Source organism: Colletes latitarsis, chromosome 10, assembly GCF_051014445.1.
Source record: "Colletes latitarsis isolate SP2378_abdomen chromosome 10, iyColLati1, whole genome shotgun sequence".
Lineage (NCBI taxonomy): Eukaryota > Metazoa > Arthropoda > Insecta > Hymenoptera > Colletidae > Colletes > Colletes latitarsis.
In genome coordinates, this window is record NC_135143.1 from 24,248,184 (window position 1) to 24,266,215 (window position 18,032).

At 32.2% G+C, this 18,032-nt stretch overlaps 6 protein-coding genes across 10 annotated transcripts; 3 read left to right on the top strand and 3 right to left on the bottom strand.

The window, feature by feature from the left end:
• The first annotated feature begins 164 nt into the window (after positions 1–164).
• LOC143347248 (uncharacterized) lies at positions 165–2,060 on the top strand. Of its 4 annotated transcripts, XM_076776271.1 has the most exons (5): positions 165–352; positions 431–557; positions 873–1,310; positions 1,386–1,526; positions 1,607–2,060. In XM_076776271.1, exons 3-5 carry the CDS (start codon positions 900–902, stop codon positions 1,898–1,900), a joined length of 846 nt encoding a protein of 281 aa, XP_076632386.1. In that variant the 5' UTR covers positions 165–352; positions 431–557; positions 873–899; the 3' UTR covers positions 1,901–2,060. The 4 variants fall into 4 exon arrangements, with proteins under 4 accessions (XP_076632386.1, XP_076632387.1, XP_076632385.1 ...); XM_076776272.1 differs by having other exon boundaries at positions 165–557; positions 801–1,310; XM_076776270.1 differs by having other exon boundaries at positions 165–557.
• A 581-nt stretch (positions 2,061–2,641) lies between these two features.
• On the bottom strand, positions 2,642–5,909 carry LOC143347246 (uncharacterized). Its single transcript, XM_076776265.1, has 5 exons — positions 5,107–5,909; positions 4,264–4,737; positions 3,987–4,189; positions 3,757–3,896; positions 2,642–3,674 (listed from the first exon to the last, which is right to left on the bottom strand). The coding sequence occupies exons 2-5, from the start codon at positions 4,626–4,628 to the stop codon at positions 2,772–2,774; spliced, it is 1,611 nt and encodes a 536-aa protein (XP_076632380.1). The 5' UTR covers positions 4,629–4,737; positions 5,107–5,909; the 3' UTR covers positions 2,642–2,771.
• A 270-nt stretch (positions 5,910–6,179) lies between these two features.
• Rsfs312 (ribosomal silencing factor RsfS-like protein, 312) lies at positions 6,180–7,279 on the bottom strand. Its single transcript, XM_076774408.1, has 3 exons — positions 6,926–7,279; positions 6,535–6,795; positions 6,180–6,448 (listed from the first exon to the last, which is right to left on the bottom strand). Exons 1-3 carry the CDS (start codon positions 7,254–7,256, stop codon positions 6,240–6,242), a joined length of 801 nt encoding a protein of 266 aa, XP_076630523.1. The 5' UTR covers positions 7,257–7,279; the 3' UTR covers positions 6,180–6,239.
• A 1,301-nt stretch (positions 7,280–8,580) lies between these two features.
• On the top strand, positions 8,581–11,080 carry Cdc6 (Cell division cycle 6). Of its 2 annotated transcripts, none has more exons than XM_076774100.1 (4): positions 8,581–9,337; positions 9,419–10,330; positions 10,415–10,635; positions 10,711–11,080. In XM_076774100.1, the coding sequence occupies exons 1-4, from the start codon at positions 9,049–9,051 to the stop codon at positions 10,942–10,944; spliced, it is 1,656 nt and encodes a 551-aa protein (XP_076630215.1). In that variant the 5' UTR covers positions 8,581–9,048; the 3' UTR covers positions 10,945–11,080. The 2 variants fall into 2 exon arrangements, with proteins under 2 accessions (XP_076630215.1, XP_076630216.1); XM_076774101.1 differs by having other exon boundaries at positions 9,422–10,330.
• A 416-nt stretch (positions 11,081–11,496) lies between these two features.
• On the top strand, positions 11,497–13,096 carry Prosbeta2 (Proteasome beta2 subunit). Its single transcript, XM_076775057.1, has 4 exons — positions 11,497–11,820; positions 12,025–12,204; positions 12,350–12,665; positions 12,738–13,096. Exons 1-4 carry the CDS (start codon positions 11,759–11,761, stop codon positions 13,011–13,013), a joined length of 834 nt encoding a protein of 277 aa, XP_076631172.1. The 5' UTR covers positions 11,497–11,758; the 3' UTR covers positions 13,014–13,096.
• On the bottom strand, positions 13,088–17,322 carry Qua (villin like protein quail). Its single transcript, XM_076773837.1, has 8 exons — positions 17,191–17,322; positions 16,895–17,011; positions 16,121–16,461; positions 14,702–15,464; positions 14,366–14,552; positions 14,046–14,294; positions 13,657–13,953; positions 13,088–13,578 (listed from the first exon to the last, which is right to left on the bottom strand). The coding sequence occupies exons 1-8, from the start codon at positions 17,320–17,322 to the stop codon at positions 13,229–13,231; spliced, it is 2,436 nt and encodes an 811-aa protein (XP_076629952.1). The 3' UTR covers positions 13,088–13,228.
• Positions 17,323–18,032: the final 710 nt, after the last annotated feature.

The following is an 18,032-nucleotide window of genomic DNA, read 5'->3' on the forward strand; positions in this document are numbered from 1 at the left end:
CAGTTCTTCAACATTTATTTCCAATGCAACGAACCGGTATTACCAATGTTGACAACATAATTTATATTTCACAAAAATACCCTGCAATCTGTAAAGGTTAGCTGAATACCTTTTTTGTTAATGTTATAAGTTCGTTAATTTTTACTTGAAGCGTATTAATGATAATTAAGTAAATGATATGTATGATTTTATCTTTATTTTATAAAAGTTATCGTAATCCTTAATTAATAAATTACAAAAAAAATACGTTTTATATAAAATATTTGATCTAACAAAGACAAATATATTTAATGGAATATGCTCTATACGTATAGATGTAACACTTTCATTTTTCATGGAGAATATTAAGAAGGTAACAAAATTCGTTACTTGTGTTTAAAAAGTTGTTCAAATCGTTATGAAACTTCATTGATATGTTTATTTACTACAGTGCTGCCAAGTTGATCTTACGCATGCATATCTCATAATTTTAAAGTCGCCACACTTTATCGAATATACGTCTATAATACTTGAAGAAATGAATCGAATATTTTATCAATGCAAGAATATTTTGCAATGTAAGACATGAAATTTATATATTATGTTAATATAACTTTATTTTTTAAAGTTGGTAAATGGACATTTAATTTCTTTAACACATACTGCACGGTGTCATCTATTATCTGATCTAGATTTATTATTTGTATGAATTAACGACATCCTTATCTAACTGCTTATCTAAAATTCAATAAGAAACCAAGATAAACAATAGTATTTTGCTTTGCTGTCAGTAAAAATTATGATTTCTCATTTTTTTGCAGGTATTTAAAACATTATTTATATAAAATTTATTTAAATTATTAAGCATTTTAATTAAATTACTTATTCATTAGAGTGAACTTTGCACGTATCACAAGACCATGGATACATTTCCTACGCAAAGGTACGAAACAAAGATTGAATCCTTTGACACGTGCATGATTGATGCTACGAATCAACAGAGAGAAATATCTCAAACAGTGAGTGGGCAAGTTCCCTCTCAAACTGTTGAAGTAGAGAATCAAGAAAATCATGAGACTCCTACTTTACATCAACAACAACAAGAACCACAACAACATCAACAAGACCAACACAGTCAGATCTCCCCGATTCAATCAAATACTCAACAAAGCATGACTCTTACTCCAATTCGACTACCAGCTATTCTTGATGGAGAGTTTTTTACAGTAATTAGAGTAGAAGATACTAATGTCACAGTTCGTTGTTTGCAGTGTCAGAAACACTTAAATGGAAATTTGAAATCTACAGGAAATTTTTTAAGTCATATTAAAGTAAGATATTGCTTGTTTGGGCTCTGTACATTCTGACTTCATTACTTCATGTTTATTAATTTAAGTGTTCTACAGAGGGTACATCCTTTTATGATTGATAAAATTAAATGTAAATCAAATCAAAGGAAACCTGCAATGGTATATATTGACTTATCAGCTGATAAATGTCCAGAATTAGTCAGAACAAAACGAGGATACAGGAAGTGTTATAAGACAGTAGGTGCATTACTTGTGAATTTAGTTTTACAAAATGCAAATTGCAAGTTTTGTTATTATACAAGGGTTTATTTATTTAGGAGGAATGTCAACCTGGAAATGAAGAAACATATGATCAGCCAAATGAATGGACAGAGTCTCCATTAATTCGTAGACGTAAATCAGAAGAAGCTGAGTCTACTGAACTTTTAAAATTATCACATAACAATTCATTTGTAATGGAAGATGAGTTTGATGCAATTGGGCGAAATGTAGCAGCAAAACTTAGAAATATGAGATTAGACCAAAGGATTATTGCTGAAAAATTATTAAATGACATTCTATTTGAAGCACAACTGGGCAACCTTCATAGAGATTCTAATATACATGTATGAGATAAGCATTTTTTCTGTCCAAAGAACTCCCGCGTGTAAGTAAATAATGTGAATACAATTGAATGGTGTATAAGAAAACATATATTTTTTATCAAGTCAGATTTATTAACACTTCTTTATGAATGTTATCTCATTACATCACCGTAATAATAGTAATTTCGAAGTGGCTTTTTTGCAAAGATAAAGAGCCAGATATAAATAATGTGATGTATTTTACGGATATATTTTTTAGTTCATTTCGTGAATGCCGTGAAAGTAAATGGTTTATAATAAACCTTTATTCAAACATTATTATGAAATAAGTATTTGAATTTAATGTATACAAAGTCTTCAACAATGAAAACGCAGATTGAAAGATATATATATATATATATACATATATATATTTTAATACTTATAAGTATTCATATAGGAATCTAGAATTATCTCTGTATATAAATGCATAGTACTGTAAATATTACTGTACAAGTATAAAATTCGCAGATAAGAAAAATGCTGCCGAATATAGTAACTATTTGTAAAAGTTTTTTAGACGGATCATTTTTCTATAAATATTACATAAATATAGCTACCTGTAATTTATATTAATGATAAATACATTTATAACATATTACCTACCAATGAATATCAGTCCTCGTTATATCTAATTTTACATAAAAAAATTCTACTGTAAATTGTAACTGTAATTATACCAACTACTCCATTGTCATATTACTAAGTAACAATTTTCTAATATACCTACTTTGTAGTTTAACAAAGTTTGCATAAATATGAAAAAGATAATGGTAATGTAATATTTAGAAATAGATTAAAGCATTTATAAAATCACATTTCAATGAATCTTTTACCATGAAATAGTTTTAACTGTTTGTCAACTGGTATATATCCTACGCTTCTTTGGCTTAAGTAAAGCACAATAAATTGTGGTTGATAAAATACAAAGTGTCATACTTGCAAAAATTACATAAAATACATAAGTATACCAAAATCCATCCCAGTCTGCATAAAGATACCAAGCTAATGTTAGAAATGTATTTTGCAGTAGTACAAAGACATAGTATGGTAACATCCACTTGTCTGCATACTTAAATTTGATTCTATACTCGATCAAACTAAATATGTAAACTAATCCCAACCATAAATTAACAAAAAAAGTAATAATATCATAATATTTTGCATAGTAAAAGAGGTATGTTAACATGATAGCATAATGTATACTAAGCACAATACATAAGTGAATTGGATAAAATTCATAAAATACAGCAATAGCAAGTATACGTGCTAAAATAAAAAAGAACCACCATAGGAAGCACAAAAATTTGCCTATAGGATCATCTTCTTCTAAACCCTTCTTTGAATATCTTCGTTGTGGAATCTTTAAAATTTGTACACTATCTGGGTTTTTATTTGATTCTGTAACAGATACTGGTTTAGTAAGTACTTTGTCAAATTCAGAAGGTTCCACAATTGTGCAAATAGAATCTGGTCTTGGTGGTGCTGGTATATCTGGGACAGGCAATGATGCGACTATGGTAATTCCACGTAACGGAGTCGGAGGCGGTACAATATGCACATTTTTTGGTGGTAATGGAGGTGTTACAGATACTTGACGATCTAAAGAAACATGATCAAATTGTCCTTTGTCTTCATTTTCAATTTTCATAGATCCTTTATGTTCTTCAGATCCTTCTATAGCATTTGTTTCATGCACAGTATCTTCCTCTTTTATATCTGATAACTTTAAAGGAGCTCTTTCTTCAAGATCACAAAGTTCCTGATTATAAAAGTTAAAGAAATATTTTAAATGGGTAAAATAATTTTGCATAACAAGTATAGAACATTTTCTAGTAAAATACCTGAACGCAATATTTTTTTAACCACATTGCCCATGGTAATTTTCTACCATTAATACGTTGGCTTTCAAATCTTTGAAAAGAGGTAGTTTGAATAGCAAGTATCACAATAGACATAAGAATGGAAAGCACTTTTATAACCACTACAAAAAAATTAGATCAATTATTAAAGTTGTCACTTTCATATTTATAAAGTAATTTCAGTTGCACTGTGCACACTATGATTAAGGTACCAGATTGATGACTTTGATGAAATGATGCTTCACGAAAAAGCAAATGTGTTTGAAAGATTGCTTGAGGAGCTGCCTGAAACCAAGCTTGTAAGAAAAAGTATAGTTCTATAGCTGCAGGAGCAGCTGCTATGTTTAAAGTCTTTGTTCTCTCTTTCCCAGACAAAATAATAGCATCCACAGATAGTACTATGAGACCTGCATACCTAGAAAACAGTTATTAATTAAAGGAATGAAAATCATTAAATTATTGCTAGTGTTGAAAGTAAAATGACAATACCTGTAGAGTGAAAAAAAAACAAAGCCAATAAATTGACAAAATTGAAGGCAAAACCAACCAAAAACACCCTTTGTCAGTTTATCATCATCTGTCATCCACCAATCTGGCCTCGAAACAGTTAGCATAAAATATGTAATTGCTGGTGCATATATAAAACTAATGGTACAACATCCCCATACAGGATTATTTTCTTTGAAGTGTTGTATAGCAACTACTAAGTCAGCTGAGAAGTGAATTATATATGTAACACAGCCAATTAATGTTGGGATTAAGAAGACAAGATAAATCTGTTCAGTTGATTTTAAAGGAACTTCTAGGAAACGAGTAGACTTTTTTTGACAGACTGAATCTGAATTGTTTGCCATTTTTTAAGATTACATGAATTTTTTTTTACACCATTTTATTTCTTCTGCTTGCACGTATTTCTTCAATAGAGATGTTTGTTTAAATGTCTTGAAATAGTCAAATAATTTGCTGAAATAAAAATTGTAAAATCTACATAAAATTTTTTATGTAATTTGAAGAAATGATTTATTATAATTTGAAACGAATTGAATAAACAATATAACTGATTATATTAACTCTATTTAATAATAGTGTTAAACAGAAGAATATTTATATATATCTTATACTAGATTTAAAAATTGATTCCTGTGATATAATAATTTTCATGACATAACAAAATTATTAAGGCAAGAAAACTGTAGAATCTTTTTTGTTTATCTTAAAATAAAATTTATTAAAAAATGCTGTAACATTTGTAGTGAAAAACATACAATTATATAAAAAGCAAGCTTTTTTCAAATAAACAAAAACTAAATGCTTTTTTAAAAATTTACATACATTACCCAAATATCGTTGAACATTAATTGCTCTTTTATTCACAAAAAGAAAAAAGATGTTTTAACATGTATTCAATTGTACGGATATATTATTAATGGAAGATATTACTTTTTTCGAATTATAGAAAAATTTATTTTTATCTTACAAACAAATAAAATTCAAGTATATTAAAACTGTTTGGTAAATGGTACAGAATAAAGATTATTAAACCACGTTCTAATCGACACGCGAGATGTAAAACTTAATACATCAACTTAAATCAAGATAAGGAGAAGCAAGTACGTATGATTAAAATGATTAGTCAGCGTGTGAAATGGAGTAGATAAATCGATAAGATTCCATTTTACTAGTCCGTGATAAAGCGTCTTTAGGTATGGACGCTGTCTGTGTGAATTACATGCTTCAGAAAGGACAATCATTAAACGAATGAAGCACGGAAAGGGAAGGGGGTATGGGAGGAAACCCTTTCTGTATGTAGGTACATATGTATGGATAGTGTTGGGATACTGTCAAATAGATCGTGACGTCACTGGTGTTCGGAATACTTCGAGTTAGTTCGGATTTCCAAATGATAGGGATTCTAGCGCACCGATGCAAAAGTGTGGTACACGTAACATAACCATATCTTTCTTGAGGTTTTAAAAATGTAGTAAGAAGGTACATATGAAAAAAGTAAAAATGAACTGAAATACATCTAATATTGATTTATATATAATATAAATATAATAAATATCACTTGCTCCGAAATATAAAAGTTCACACACGTCTACTCTGCCGAATTTTCTATGAAAAATGGCGTCGCTTAGGTCCGTTGCTAAGGTCCTCTCTACCAATCCACTTTTATAACTCTACCTCATCACGTGATCCAAACATCGATGATGTCGTCCCAAAATCCCAACACTTCAGATGCAATTTGTTTTTAAAATCTTGCTTTTTAATAATAAAAGGGGATAAAATTTGATGTATGTATATTTTTGCTAAATATAAAAAATATTTCTGTAATTGTACATAGAAATATTTAGAAATCGATCATAAATTTATTATGAAATGGAATTATAAATTAAATAATGATATCGACTTGGTATGATTTATTTATTTGAAATTACAATACAATGTATATTATTGAAAAAATTTTATTTATTATCATTTGTCATGATTTTATTGTTTATATAATCACTCTCTTCAATAGGTTTCATATTCTGCAAAATTGTATTGTATTGCTCCATAATATCTTCACCTATGTCTTTACTCTTATCGTCATATTCAGGACCAACTGACCATAATGTTTCCAGATCATACAATAATCTGGCTGAATTTGAAAAAATATGCAATGCAATATTTCCTAAGAAATAAAATAACTGAATATTAATATTTAACTATTTTATAGGTATGCCAATATTATCAAATATATACACAAAATACACACACCTAAATCTAAAGCTATCCAATCCTTTGAATCTTGTCCTTCAATCTTTGGTATCCAATCTGTGCCATGTCTTTTTAATTTATATACTTTACGAATAAATGAAGCAATAGCTTTCATATGTTTCTGTGATTTCCCTGTCACTACAACTATGTATTTAACGTATGATAATTCATCAGGTACAGAAGCTACAAAAATATTTTTCGCATTATCTCTTCGTAATAGTGATACAAGATCTTCAATTTCGAATACACCATTTATGCCACCTAATAAATAATTTCATTAGTACTTTTTGTTAAAGAATTCATATTTTCAATTCATTTTGAATATTAGGAAAAGTGTAACGTTAAATATATACAATATATAATTGTATGCAATTGTGTCATTTAAACTTACGTTCCAAATTTATTCCCTCATAAGGATCATAATGTTTCTCGTCAATTGTTAAATCTTCCAAATTAATTGTTTTTTGTTTCTCATTAATATCGAGAATAATTTTTGCATCTTTATCATCAAAAACTTTGTGTTTAAAACTTATTGAACCAGGTAGGTTATGTGAACTAGATCGTATATTTTCATCGTCCATAGATTTCTTTACACTATTAGTTGAAAATTTGTTAACTTGTTTTAATAGAGAATATGTTATTACATTATAAATGCGAGGTTTGAAATATTCTTGTAACAATTCTCTCGTTTGTAATAAACTTGGTAACAGACGACTTCGCATCTTGCACACATGTAATAAACAAGGTTATGTTTACACTTGCATGTGAAATGATACGTAATGGGTGAAAGTCAATTAACTATATATGAACATTATGAAATTAAACTAATTTCTTATTACAATGCTGAAACTTTAACTTTCAATAAATAAAGTAGGGGGAAAAAAGGAATACATATAGTTTGAATAATCAGTTTATTTAATCGTACGAGACACATACATTAATAAAATGTAACTCTCAGTGTAAAAACAATAGAAGTCGGTGACAAATTGTTGATACAAAATTACTCTGACCGATCAAATTTTAATGTACCGGAATTGATGTTGCTTTTCCAAGAGCTGAAACAAATATTTTATAATCTTAATAAATGAAACAATTTATAAAACTTTCTATATCACAAGTATGATCAACAATACATATTCAATTTTAATATTAAGTATCAGAGGAGAATTATTGTACAATTAACATATTCTACTGTATCAATGATTTCCATACACATATTTTTAAATCAAATCTCTTGCAAAGTTTAGTATTTCGTGTATGTTTTTTATATAAAGTTATTATTTGTTAATTTTTTGAGAATTAGATTTAACACTCTAGTTTATTAAAATTATATGAAAATTGACATACTACAGAATTAAACTGAATTTAATATCAAAGCATACTTACAGAAATTATGAATATAAAATTTATTTGGACCTCGCACGCATCTTCCTCCTTTTGCGCTTTAGCCTACGCATCCTCTTCTTTCGCCACTGAAAATTCGAAGTAAAAGGTTAAGTTCTGTTTATGCAATTTTATTTATTACTAAGTTATTACGTATATAAAATCACATTTCATAGGCAATGAAAATGTTAAACGTGTGAAGAAGTTTTGAAGATGTTAAAAGGGAAGATTTTTGCAAACGAAATATTGTATTTACAACTCTGTGTCAAGTAACCATGCACGTAGTAGTTTTAAAGCGTATGTTCAGACATGTAAAAAATATATAATAACACATTTGTTTTATAAAATATTAAAATTAGTAAAAAGGTGTTAATAAAAATTTACCTTCGCCCTCATTTTGGGTTTACGAGATTTCTAGATTACTCTAGAATATCTCGATTACTGCAGACTTATACTGTCACCTTCGGCTTCAGAAACCAATATGGAAGAGAAGCATTAGTTTCTACAGCGACCCGGAAACGTTGTGCTTTATAGTACGTAGATTTATGTGTAGAGGGCTAAAAAATTTTATATTCGCGCACTGTATATGTATTGTGTTAACATATATTATGTACAGTATACCTAATGAAATAATCATTTTATTTAACTAATAAGTACTTTAGTAGCATAATATTTTACTGTTGTCTGTTATTTTGTATTACAGCGTTACATTTTTCAAATACGATTGTTTGCGCGGGAAATCTATATTCATCGTTTCGTTCCTATTTCACGTATTTCTCGGTTTCCCGCGTTAAAAGTAACTTCCCACGAAAAAGCGCGGCAGTCGACATTTGTTGCGCGGCAAAAGAAGATAATTTATTGTAAATATATAATAAATGAATCGTGGAATTTATTTAATGGTTTGAAATTGACAAAGCAATAATAAGAAGCATTTAATGTAAAGTGTGCCTGAGAACAATTTTTATTATTATATCGCGACAGATGAACGTGTTGTAGGTTAAAGAATAATACTGAATATGTCATAAAGTTTATACTGAAAACTTAATTTGTTAAGGGAGAAAGAAGTTTTTGGCATGAAAAATTAAATTTTTTGCCTGACAGTAATTCGAGTGCCTTAAAAAGTATATAAAAATGACTGATATCCAAACTAAAATTCCATTTAATATACGAAAAAAGTGTTCATTTTATGGAACCAAAAATAATATTTCGAAACAAGATTTTACTGATGCAACTGCTAGAGATTCTTCGAATAAGTATACTCCAAGAGTTAAAAAGGTTATTACCTTTAGTAGTAGTGAATCAGAATCGGATTCGGGTTCAGATGTGGAAAATGCATTAGCGGCAAATAATGCGGAACTATGTGGCAAAGGCAGGACCGCCCGAACTCCACAGCGTACTCGGAAAGCTAGTAAATCTAATGGTATGTATTGAAAGCTTTTTATTACTGTTAAATTTTGTAATTGTGCATTATGAGGGAAAAATTTTTATTCATTTGTTTCAGAAGATGATAGCTCCACATCTCCAAAACAAAAAAGAATAGAAAAATCAGTGCCAGTAACATCTCCCTCTACTCTTTTAGACAAATTAAATTTAATATCGTCTCCTGATAGAGAGGCAAAACTAGTTCCTAAAAAACTGTTTGGTTCAGAAAAATATCGTAATGCTCTTAAGGCTTTACATAGCTCACTACCTGAAACTTTACCTGGTAGAGAACCAGAATTAGCCAAATTACAAGAATTTCTGGAAGAGCACTTGAAAACCGAAAAATCAGGTTCCTTGTATGTTTCTGGACCTCCAGGAACTGGAAAAACAGCATGTCTTTCAAAACTCACTTTAAAGCCAAATTTCAAATCACGCTTTAAAGTAATTTATATTAATTGCACTACCATGAAATCTGCTGCTAAAATTTATTCAAAAATCATTCAGGAGTTAGGACTATCTCCTGGAAAAAATTGTAAAACAACCATTGAGAAATATTTAATTTCAAAACATAAAATGTTGCTTTTGATTTTGGATGAATTAGATCAATTAGAAAGTAGAAAGCAATCTGTTTTATATTCTATTTTTGAATGGCCATCAATGCAAAATTCAAAACTACTTTTAGTTGGTATTGCTAATGCTTTAGATCTAACAGATAGAATATTGCCTAGATTACAGGCTAGATGTGAATTGAAACCAAAGCTGTTGCATTTTACACCATATACTAAACAACAAATATGTAATATAATAACTGAACGGTTAAATGAAGCAGAAGTATCTAATTTGTTTACTGGAACAGCAATACAGCTATTAGCTGGAAAAGTTGCTGCTGTCTCGGGGGATATTAGGAAAGCACTGGATATCAGTAGAAGAGTAATAGAGCTTGCAGAGTCACAAAAAATAGTACAAGTTTTACAGCCCACAAATGACAATGGTATGTCTTGTTATTTACTGTAGAAATTAAATTAAACGAGGAAAATAAATTGTTATTTTCTACAAAAGTTAATTTTTATAACAGAGACAAATACTGCAAATACTGGCTGCCTTGAAAAACAACAATCTTTAACAGAGAGGCCAGCAGATTTAAAGGATGTTATTACGGTTTTAAACGGTGTTTATGGAGGGTCTCAAAATATTGAAAAAGAAGAAAACACATTTCCTTTGCAACAAAAATTGCTATTATGTTCTTATCTACTTATTTTAAATAGGGGGCGAAGTAAGGATATAACAGTGGGAAAAGTAAGTTGATAAAAGCATAAAAAATTTGCGAATCGAAATTTAATTGCAGTTTGTATCATTGAAATTGTATTTTAGTTGCATGAGGTGTACAGGAAAGTCTGCAAGAAACGAAATATCCATGCTGTCGATAGTTCTGAATTTGTAAGTTTATGTTCGCTGATAGAAACTAGAGGTATTTTAAAATTGACGACTAAAAAAGAGCCTCGTTTGTCAAAAGTCAATTTAGAATGGGATCAAGAAGAACTAAATTCCGCTTTACAGGACAAAAATATGATGGGAGAAATTATTAACGATGTGACTTGTTTATAAATATATTTATAGAAATTTTTGCAATTTATTAGACTGACTATTGTCTTATTAAACGGTGTCATAAGACATAATATATTTTTATAATAACACGCGATGAATTTTGAAGTAACATATAAAGTATGTATCAACATGTTTACCTTGTTTTTCGAAAATATATTGTTTAATCATGGTTACTGTTTTTAACTTATTTGCAGTTCAGACAGTAATCTATATAGCATGAAAGTGTATTTAAAATTGTACCTATTATAAAACCATGAACCATTCTATATTTCTTTAAAATAGTTTTTATATTAAAGCGAAATGTATTTTTTACTATTTTATTTTAGGAACACTGTTATTTTTAATATTTAATAAATGTATCATTTTTAATTTCTCTTTATGTATATTGTTCTATTGTACATGCGTATAAAAAAAGGAGAATGATATGCGACGGCCTAGTATGCCTCTACAGTCCAGTAACGAAAGCTACAGCAGAACCAGTGTTACTAGATCGATTAGATGGCAGACCGATGCCCAAAGGAAACTTCCTCCACTTACGCACACTAATATGCAGTCGGATTTCAGCTGTCGAGGGCGAGAAGGAAAGACTCACATTCAGCTTCTGCCTCGAATTCTCGAAGCTGCCCGAAGAGCAGGAGCTCACGTACACGTGGCTGTGATTAGTGTGCGTAAGTGGAGGGGCAGTTTCTTTTGGGCACCGGTCTGTCGTTTGGTAACATCTCGTACTGAGCGTTGCATATCTAAAAACGCTGTTCGTTACTGCCTCGTTACTGTGTACTTTTTGATAGATTAAACAGTGCATAAAGTTTAAAGCATGTCTTCGATACTTGTGCCTGAAATTCCTGCACCTGGATTTTCTTTTGATCTCTGTCGAAGGTAATTTATTGTTATGAAGTTCCATAACGGCGAAGCTGGAAAATAAAATGTCATCGCACATAACCTATTGCGGGTTAATATTGCTGTGTCATATTTTTATTAACTTCCTTAATAAATCATTTAGGAATTTTATGAGATAGGCACACAATTATACAAAATTGAACCAATTATCAATTTCATTTAATTGTATATTTTTGTTTTCAGAAACAATTTTTTGGTAAAGAAAGGGTTTAAACCACCTAGAGCTGTAAAAACAGGAACAACTATTGCTGGAGTTGTATATAAAGATGGAGTCGTTCTTGGTGGTGACACAAGATCAACAGAAGATACCATAGTTGCTGATAAAAACTGTAGCAAAATTCATTTTCTTGCAGAGAATATATAGTATGTACATTGAAATTAACAGTAATTCTTAACTTTTGAATGCCACTATTGACATCATAGACAATCTATATTTTTGTGTTTATATCTCTTGTAACTTTTTTCTAAATATTAGATAATAGAAAATTAATTGACTATTATTTTAAAGTTGCTGTGGTGCAGGAACTGCTGCTGATACTGAAATGACAACTCAGATGATATCCAGTCAATTAGAGTTACATCGGTTAAATACTGGTCGTCTAGTACCTGTTTGCACTGCTAATGCAATGATCAAACAGTTACTGTTTCGTTATCAAGGCAACATTGGAGCTGCTTTGGTATTAGGAGGTTGTGATCTAGATGGACCACATTTATATTGCATTTTTCCTCATGGGTCAACAGATAAACACATGTATACTAGCATGGGTACAGGATCATTAGCTGCTATGGCTGTATTTGAAAGTAGATGGAAAGCAGACATGACAGTAAGGATATTTAAAATTTGTACATATGTATTTCATTTATAAATAATATATTCTGTGTTAAAATGTGTTTAGGAAGAGGAAGCTAAAGAACTTGTAGCAGATGCTATTCGCGGCGGTGTGTTCAATGATTTGGCTTCTGGTTCCAACGTAGATCTGTGTGTAATACGTAAGGGTTCTGTTGATTATTTAAGACCTTATGATATTGCTAATGTAAAGGGTGAACGTCAAATATCTTATCGATACAAGCGCGGTACTACCGCTATACTTAATAAAACAGTTCGTCCTATAATCGTAGAGGAGGAAAATATTCGTAGAGTTGCAGAAGAACCAATGGATACTTCATCTTGAAATGTGCATAAAATGATTCAAAGTTTAAGTTCAAATGATATGTGAATTTTCAACAAATAAAGTCTTAATTATGATTTTGGAAATTGCAGAAATTTATTCTTACGTTCTTTTAGTTAAGAAATTTAATTTCAAACAATAAAATACAAGGAATATGGTTTGATTACATATAATGACTATTGTACAAACTTTATTATAAAAAAAAGAAAATTTATAGATTAGAAAAGACCCGCTGATTGCTTCAGCCTTTGTCGTTTCCAAGGAGGGAGTTTTACAAATTCATCAGGTTCCATTTTAAAAATGGCAATAAAGTTATCAAAAGTAAGATGCATCTCTTTGCGAGCAACGTCGACGCCAGACGGTAAATTTTCTGGTTCATTTTTTAATACAGAAAGAGGATATTTCACATAATTATCGAAATCACTCGATGGCTTCGAGGACGTTTGTATTTTCGTTATCGAGTCCTTATCTTGCTGAAGTGTATAGAATGTGTCAAATGATTTATAATCTCTTAAAAAATTATAATTCCAATTATCGAAGAGCCCTATAAACGTTGAAGGTTCTATTCCTGGAAGAAGTGGAAAAGAAATTTTATTTATTTCTTTGCAGTGTAATTAATTTCTTAGAAGCAGTCAGTTTGAAATACCTTGTTTAATGACAGAAATTGTTGTATTTCGATCTCGACTAGCTGGGTGGGTGTAAAGAAATATCATAGCATCGTGTACGCATTCTCTCAATGATTTAGGATTCGACGATTTTCCGATCCAGACCCATATTACATTGCCAGCATCTAACAACCAAATTGTCTCTGGAAGAAGACAATTTTGTCCAAACCCAAGAACTTCTTCGCCAACAAAAATTTCACCTTCTGTTAAGCATTGGTACAAATGTTTTCCAAGCTCTTCTCCAACATCGATACTTTCCGTACCGTAAGTGCCTTTACCTGATTGATACAAATTTAAAAACATATTAACGAATTACTGTACACAAATAATTAGAGATTTCAACAAGACTGTAGTAATGTAGACTTTTTACCTCCAAGTTCTGCCCAGAAATCATTATCTTCTTTATTTTCAATCATTAAGGGTGCGTTTCTAGGTGCAAGTCGTCGAGACGCTTGCCTAGCATCTCCGGTACTCCTACCGCCGCACCATACAACAGGCATGTCGGAGAATAGAATAAAAACTCCACTAGAATCGAGGCTGCTAGATCTCAGAGGACGTTCAACCGCTTTTGATGTGTAAGGCGTAGATCCGAAAACTCGGACGAGATATTTTTCCGGCGCTGCGACGTGAATTTTTCAATAGCAAAATTTAATTTAATAAACTGATAAAAATATTCATTAGATTACTCACGAGAATCACGATGTCTTCCAGCTAATATTTTTAATTTTCCATCATAAATTTGAAGTAAATGAGATGGCTCCCTACCCTGACATGCTTTTACTAATTGAGCAGTGGTATCTTCCGACAAACGACAAGCTGTTTCTAACGCGGCCTCTCTATCCACCTTTATGGAATGAACACCTTCCCAACAATACACCTATAAAATCGGTAACTTTAACATTTCAATTACAGTAAAATCTTAATATGTATATTAAGCGTGCTACTTTGCGAAATAACACTGATTAAATATCCATGAATAGATTCATAATTTAGTATCGAAAGCTGTATTTTCCTACGTAGACGTACGATGGTTCTGCTTCTGCGACCTTGCCCATACTTGTAACACATTACGTAACAGGCTTCTGCATAGTATATCCCCTTGTCTTCAACCTGAACCATTCCTTCTTTATGGGTTACTCTCCAAAGTGTTCTTTCGCCAGATCCGTCGTCCACCAGTTGGCACTCAGCAGCCATTCTGGGCCTCTCATTCATGTAATCAGGTTCAAAACTGGGCGGTAGAGTGAGTGGTCTCGTTTTCGAAGGTTCCCAGCCTCTAACGAGAGCTTTCATTTCCGTTGGTTCATAAGCTTCAAGTGCTCTTCCAACGGACACGCCATTGCTATAGTTTTTCTTTTTTACGAAACCACGCGCGTTGCGAACTGCCTCCAGTTTTTCCCGGGCATTCACATTCTGTCCAACCCATGCCCAAACGCCCGCCTCGCCGCGATCAATCAGATAAACAGATTCCGATGTGAGATCCGATCGAAGAATTGGCCCAGATTTTAATTCTGCCACTTTGTATTTGCCAGATTGCTCGCTACACCTGTAAAGCTTCACCGGGCTTGGCGCGTTAATTCTGTAGGGACGATCGGGTTGTACAACTCTCGTGGATGGATCTAAAATGCTGGCAAAGAGTTGCTTGTCTCCGTCCGGTAGCGTTTGTTCGTAACCGTCTTCGACGATGACGACGCGACCATTGTTGTTTTCTTTTTTAGTTTCTAGTATGTTTACCGCGTGTCGTTTGTGCAGCGGGTCTGCTGACGATCCTAGCCAGAGGAACACGATGCTTCTGTTTTAATAAAATCATACAACTTTGTTATACCAGCATTATAATAATCCTAATTTATAAAAAATTTTAATGGGAGATTCTAGAGGACAAAATCAAGAATATCAATTTCTTGACTGAGGCTTCGTTAAAAAGTTATTAAAAAATTTCAAATCATTCTGAAAAAATTATTTGCGATTGCGGGGGTCAATTACAATCATTTTTGGTCAATAGACATACCCCCGAAATCTTACCCACTTTCTAGAAAAAAATTCGAGAAGGTGTGAAATTTTTCGACAAAATAAAAAAATTTCAAATCGTTCTAAAAAAATTATTTTTGGTTGCGGGGATCAATTACAAACATTTTTGGTGAATAGACATACCCCCGAAATCCTGCGCATTTTCGAGAAAAAAATTCAGTACTGGCGGAAATTTAAACGTTAGTAACTTTTTAACAAAGCCTTCATCGACAAATTGGTATACTTGATTTTCGCCCTATTTTAGCCTTTAAAATCTCCCATTACAATTTTTCCCGGGGGTGGTCGAGCACCCTGTATAAATTTTGGCAAATTTTTAATTATTCACAGGAGTAAACTACGATTAAACTATACAGGTGTGCTCGTTTGGAAACTTTACATCCAAGTATCTCTAAAATAATGTCTTTTACGCTCTGTACGTACTTTGATAGAACGTCCACGAGAATAACGTCCCGCGAGCTGAAATGGTCCCAGTGAACTTTTTCAAGTTCCGTCAACACAGGAACTCCTACTCCGGTAACTCTGTGCAACGAGCAAGCCGGTGTTTCAAAATGAAAGTTCTCGATAACGAGACGTTGACGAAAATAAGCCAGGAACCTCGGACTTTCACGACCTTGTGCTTCTCTCAATAGAATCGTCGCAGTTATTAAAGAGTCCAATTCGGCCGCTCGAAGGGCTGCGGCACCGGATATCGTGGAGTCGCACGCGGAACCGATCCAAAAATGAATTACACGGACTACCGGAGCCGACTTTAAGTCCTTAACCTGGGTGAATAATTTGAACGAAATTACAATAGGAACGTGAAACTCGTGTTAAATAATAACTATACAGAGTGCCGTAAAAAAAAAATTGAAAATTTATATTTTTCGTAGGATATTTTTAGGTTCCTCCGATAACACTGGTCAACAAATTTTCAACTATAATTTGTATTCTTTTCTTCCCATTTATTTGTGTACATTAAGATAAAAGATTAAAGCATGTGTATATTATAATAAAAAGAATTAAAAAATTTCCGATCGATTTGTGTCTAACTGGAAATTTTTGTTGGCAGAAAAGTAATAAGTAGAGGAATCCTGTTTCCGGATTGTACAAATCGAAAAATCATATCTTCTTTCTGGTTGCAACGTTTATTATGCAACACTCGGTATAATGAAGGAAATGGTGAATGTTTCGAAACTGATAATTGAAATAAATTACCGGCATCCCAGGATAAGGGAGTGGACCGTCTTTCGTCGACACTGCGTAGATAATGTATGCCAATTCCGAGAGGAAATATCCCATATTACTTCCGGTGACAGCTGCAACTCGTAAACCCTGTTACACAGACATTAAAAGGTAATTTTGTATCTCATACTTTCACTCTTTGTGTTTCTCAATCTCGTGAAAAGTGGCGCGCGGCACGTTAAACCCGTACGATTTATATGTGTGTGTGCATTTTTAATACAAAGAAGACTACAAATTATATTTCTATTTTTATTTTAATGGAACGTTACCTCGATCTTCCAAATGCGAAACGTGCTGCTGTTCTTCGGGACATTCTTGAAGATTTCGCCGTTAGAGTCGTCGGAACGAGAGCTTCTGTCGTCCTGCAGCACATCAGCGAAATTTTCTAAGAAAATTATCATTCCGGCCGACACTTACGGAAACAAATTTCACGCAAACGGTATCGCGATAAATACTCCTTTATTTCGATTAAAACTGCTGAACAACTTTCCGTTCTTTTATACGCCATTCAGACTTTTTATGCTGTCATAAAAGTTAGACCGTATCGTTATTATCACGAACTTTAATTCCAGGGCTCTTATACCGAGAACAATTCGATCGAGGCGTAAAACTCCTATTAAGGCTCGCGATATCGAGCAAAAATTCGAAACAATCGTACGAAAAATCGATTAACAAAATTACGTAAATTTTGATGACTTCCGTGATAAAACGGTAATTTTTATTTCACGCGTTAAAGTAAACGGTAGTGCTCTCTGATTTCAGTAAAATAGCTTTATGAAAACCATAGTACCGTTACTATTCACGGGACTGTACGCGGTTCTTCTCGCGTCTGCTCACGCGAAAACGCAATTTCTATTGTATTTTTAATTACACACCGGCTCTTCGGTTCTTCCCGATAGTTCTGACATTTGCCACCTTAAAAACTATCAATTCCACGGCTTACGATCACGGATTGTTGCTATTTGCGCGACGTGCACCGTTGCTGCGAGTCCTGTCGATCGCTTTTGTGTGTTTAAAATTGAACGAACACCGGTTCGATCCTCACTGATCGCGCTCAGCCTCGCGGCACGATCGCGCGCGCATGAATTTCGCAACGGAGAAACGCGATCGG

Coding starts and splice junctions, on each gene's coding strand:
- LOC143347246 (XM_076776265.1), bottom strand. CDS start 4,628: ATGGCAAACAATTCAGATTCAGTCTGTCAAAAAAAGTCTACTCGTTTC. Junction 4,190..4,263: donor GTTTTTTTTTCACTCTACAG/GTATTGTCATTT, acceptor ACTGTTTTCTAG/GTATGCAGGTCTCATAGTAC. Junction 3,675..3,756: donor TAAAAAAATATTGCGTTCAG/GTATTTTACTAG, acceptor TTTTATAATCAG/GAACTTTGTGATCTTGAAGA.
- Prosbeta2 (XM_076775057.1), top strand. CDS start 11,759: ATGTCTTCGATACTTGTGCCTGAAATTCCTGCACCTGGATTTTCTTTT. Junction 12,205..12,349: donor TTTCTTGCAGAGAATATATA/GTATGTACATTG, acceptor ATTATTTTAAAG/TTGCTGTGGTGCAGGAACTG. Junction 12,666..12,737: donor GATGGAAAGCAGACATGACA/GTAAGGATATTT, acceptor AAATGTGTTTAG/GAAGAGGAAGCTAAAGAACT.
- LOC143347248 (XM_076776272.1), top strand. CDS start 900: ATGGATACATTTCCTACGCAAAGGTACGAAACAAAGATTGAATCCTTT. Junction 1,311..1,385: donor ATTTTTTAAGTCATATTAAA/GTAAGATATTGC, acceptor AGTGTTCTACAG/AGGGTACATCCTTTTATGAT. Junction 1,527..1,606: donor ACAGGAAGTGTTATAAGACA/GTAGGTGCATTA, acceptor TTATTTATTTAG/GAGGAATGTCAACCTGGAAA.
- Cdc6 (XM_076774100.1), top strand. CDS start 9,049: ATGACTGATATCCAAACTAAAATTCCATTTAATATACGAAAAAAGTGT. Junction 10,331..10,414: donor ACAGCCCACAAATGACAATG/GTATGTCTTGTT, acceptor TTTTTATAACAG/AGACAAATACTGCAAATACT. Junction 10,636..10,710: donor AGGATATAACAGTGGGAAAA/GTAAGTTGATAA, acceptor ATTGTATTTTAG/TTGCATGAGGTGTACAGGAA.
- Qua (XM_076773837.1), bottom strand. CDS start 17,322: ATGATAATTTTCTTAGAAAATTTCGCTGATGTGCTGCAGGACGACAGA. Junction 16,462..16,894: donor TCCCTTATCCTGGGATGCCG/GTAATTTATTTC, acceptor TTATTCACCCAG/GTTAAGGACTTAAAGTCGGC. Junction 15,465..16,120: donor CTCGTGGACGTTCTATCAAA/GTACGTACAGAG, acceptor TTATTAAAACAG/AAGCATCGTGTTCCTCTGGC.
- Rsfs312 (XM_076774408.1), bottom strand. CDS start 7,256: ATGCGAAGTCGTCTGTTACCAAGTTTATTACAAACGAGAGAATTGTTA. Junction 6,796..6,925: donor TGAGGGAATAAATTTGGAAC/GTAAGTTTAAAT, acceptor ATTATTTATTAG/GTGGCATAAATGGTGTATTC. Junction 6,449..6,534: donor TTGGATAGCTTTAGATTTAG/GTGTGTGTATTT, acceptor TTTATTTCTTAG/GAAATATTGCATTGCATATT.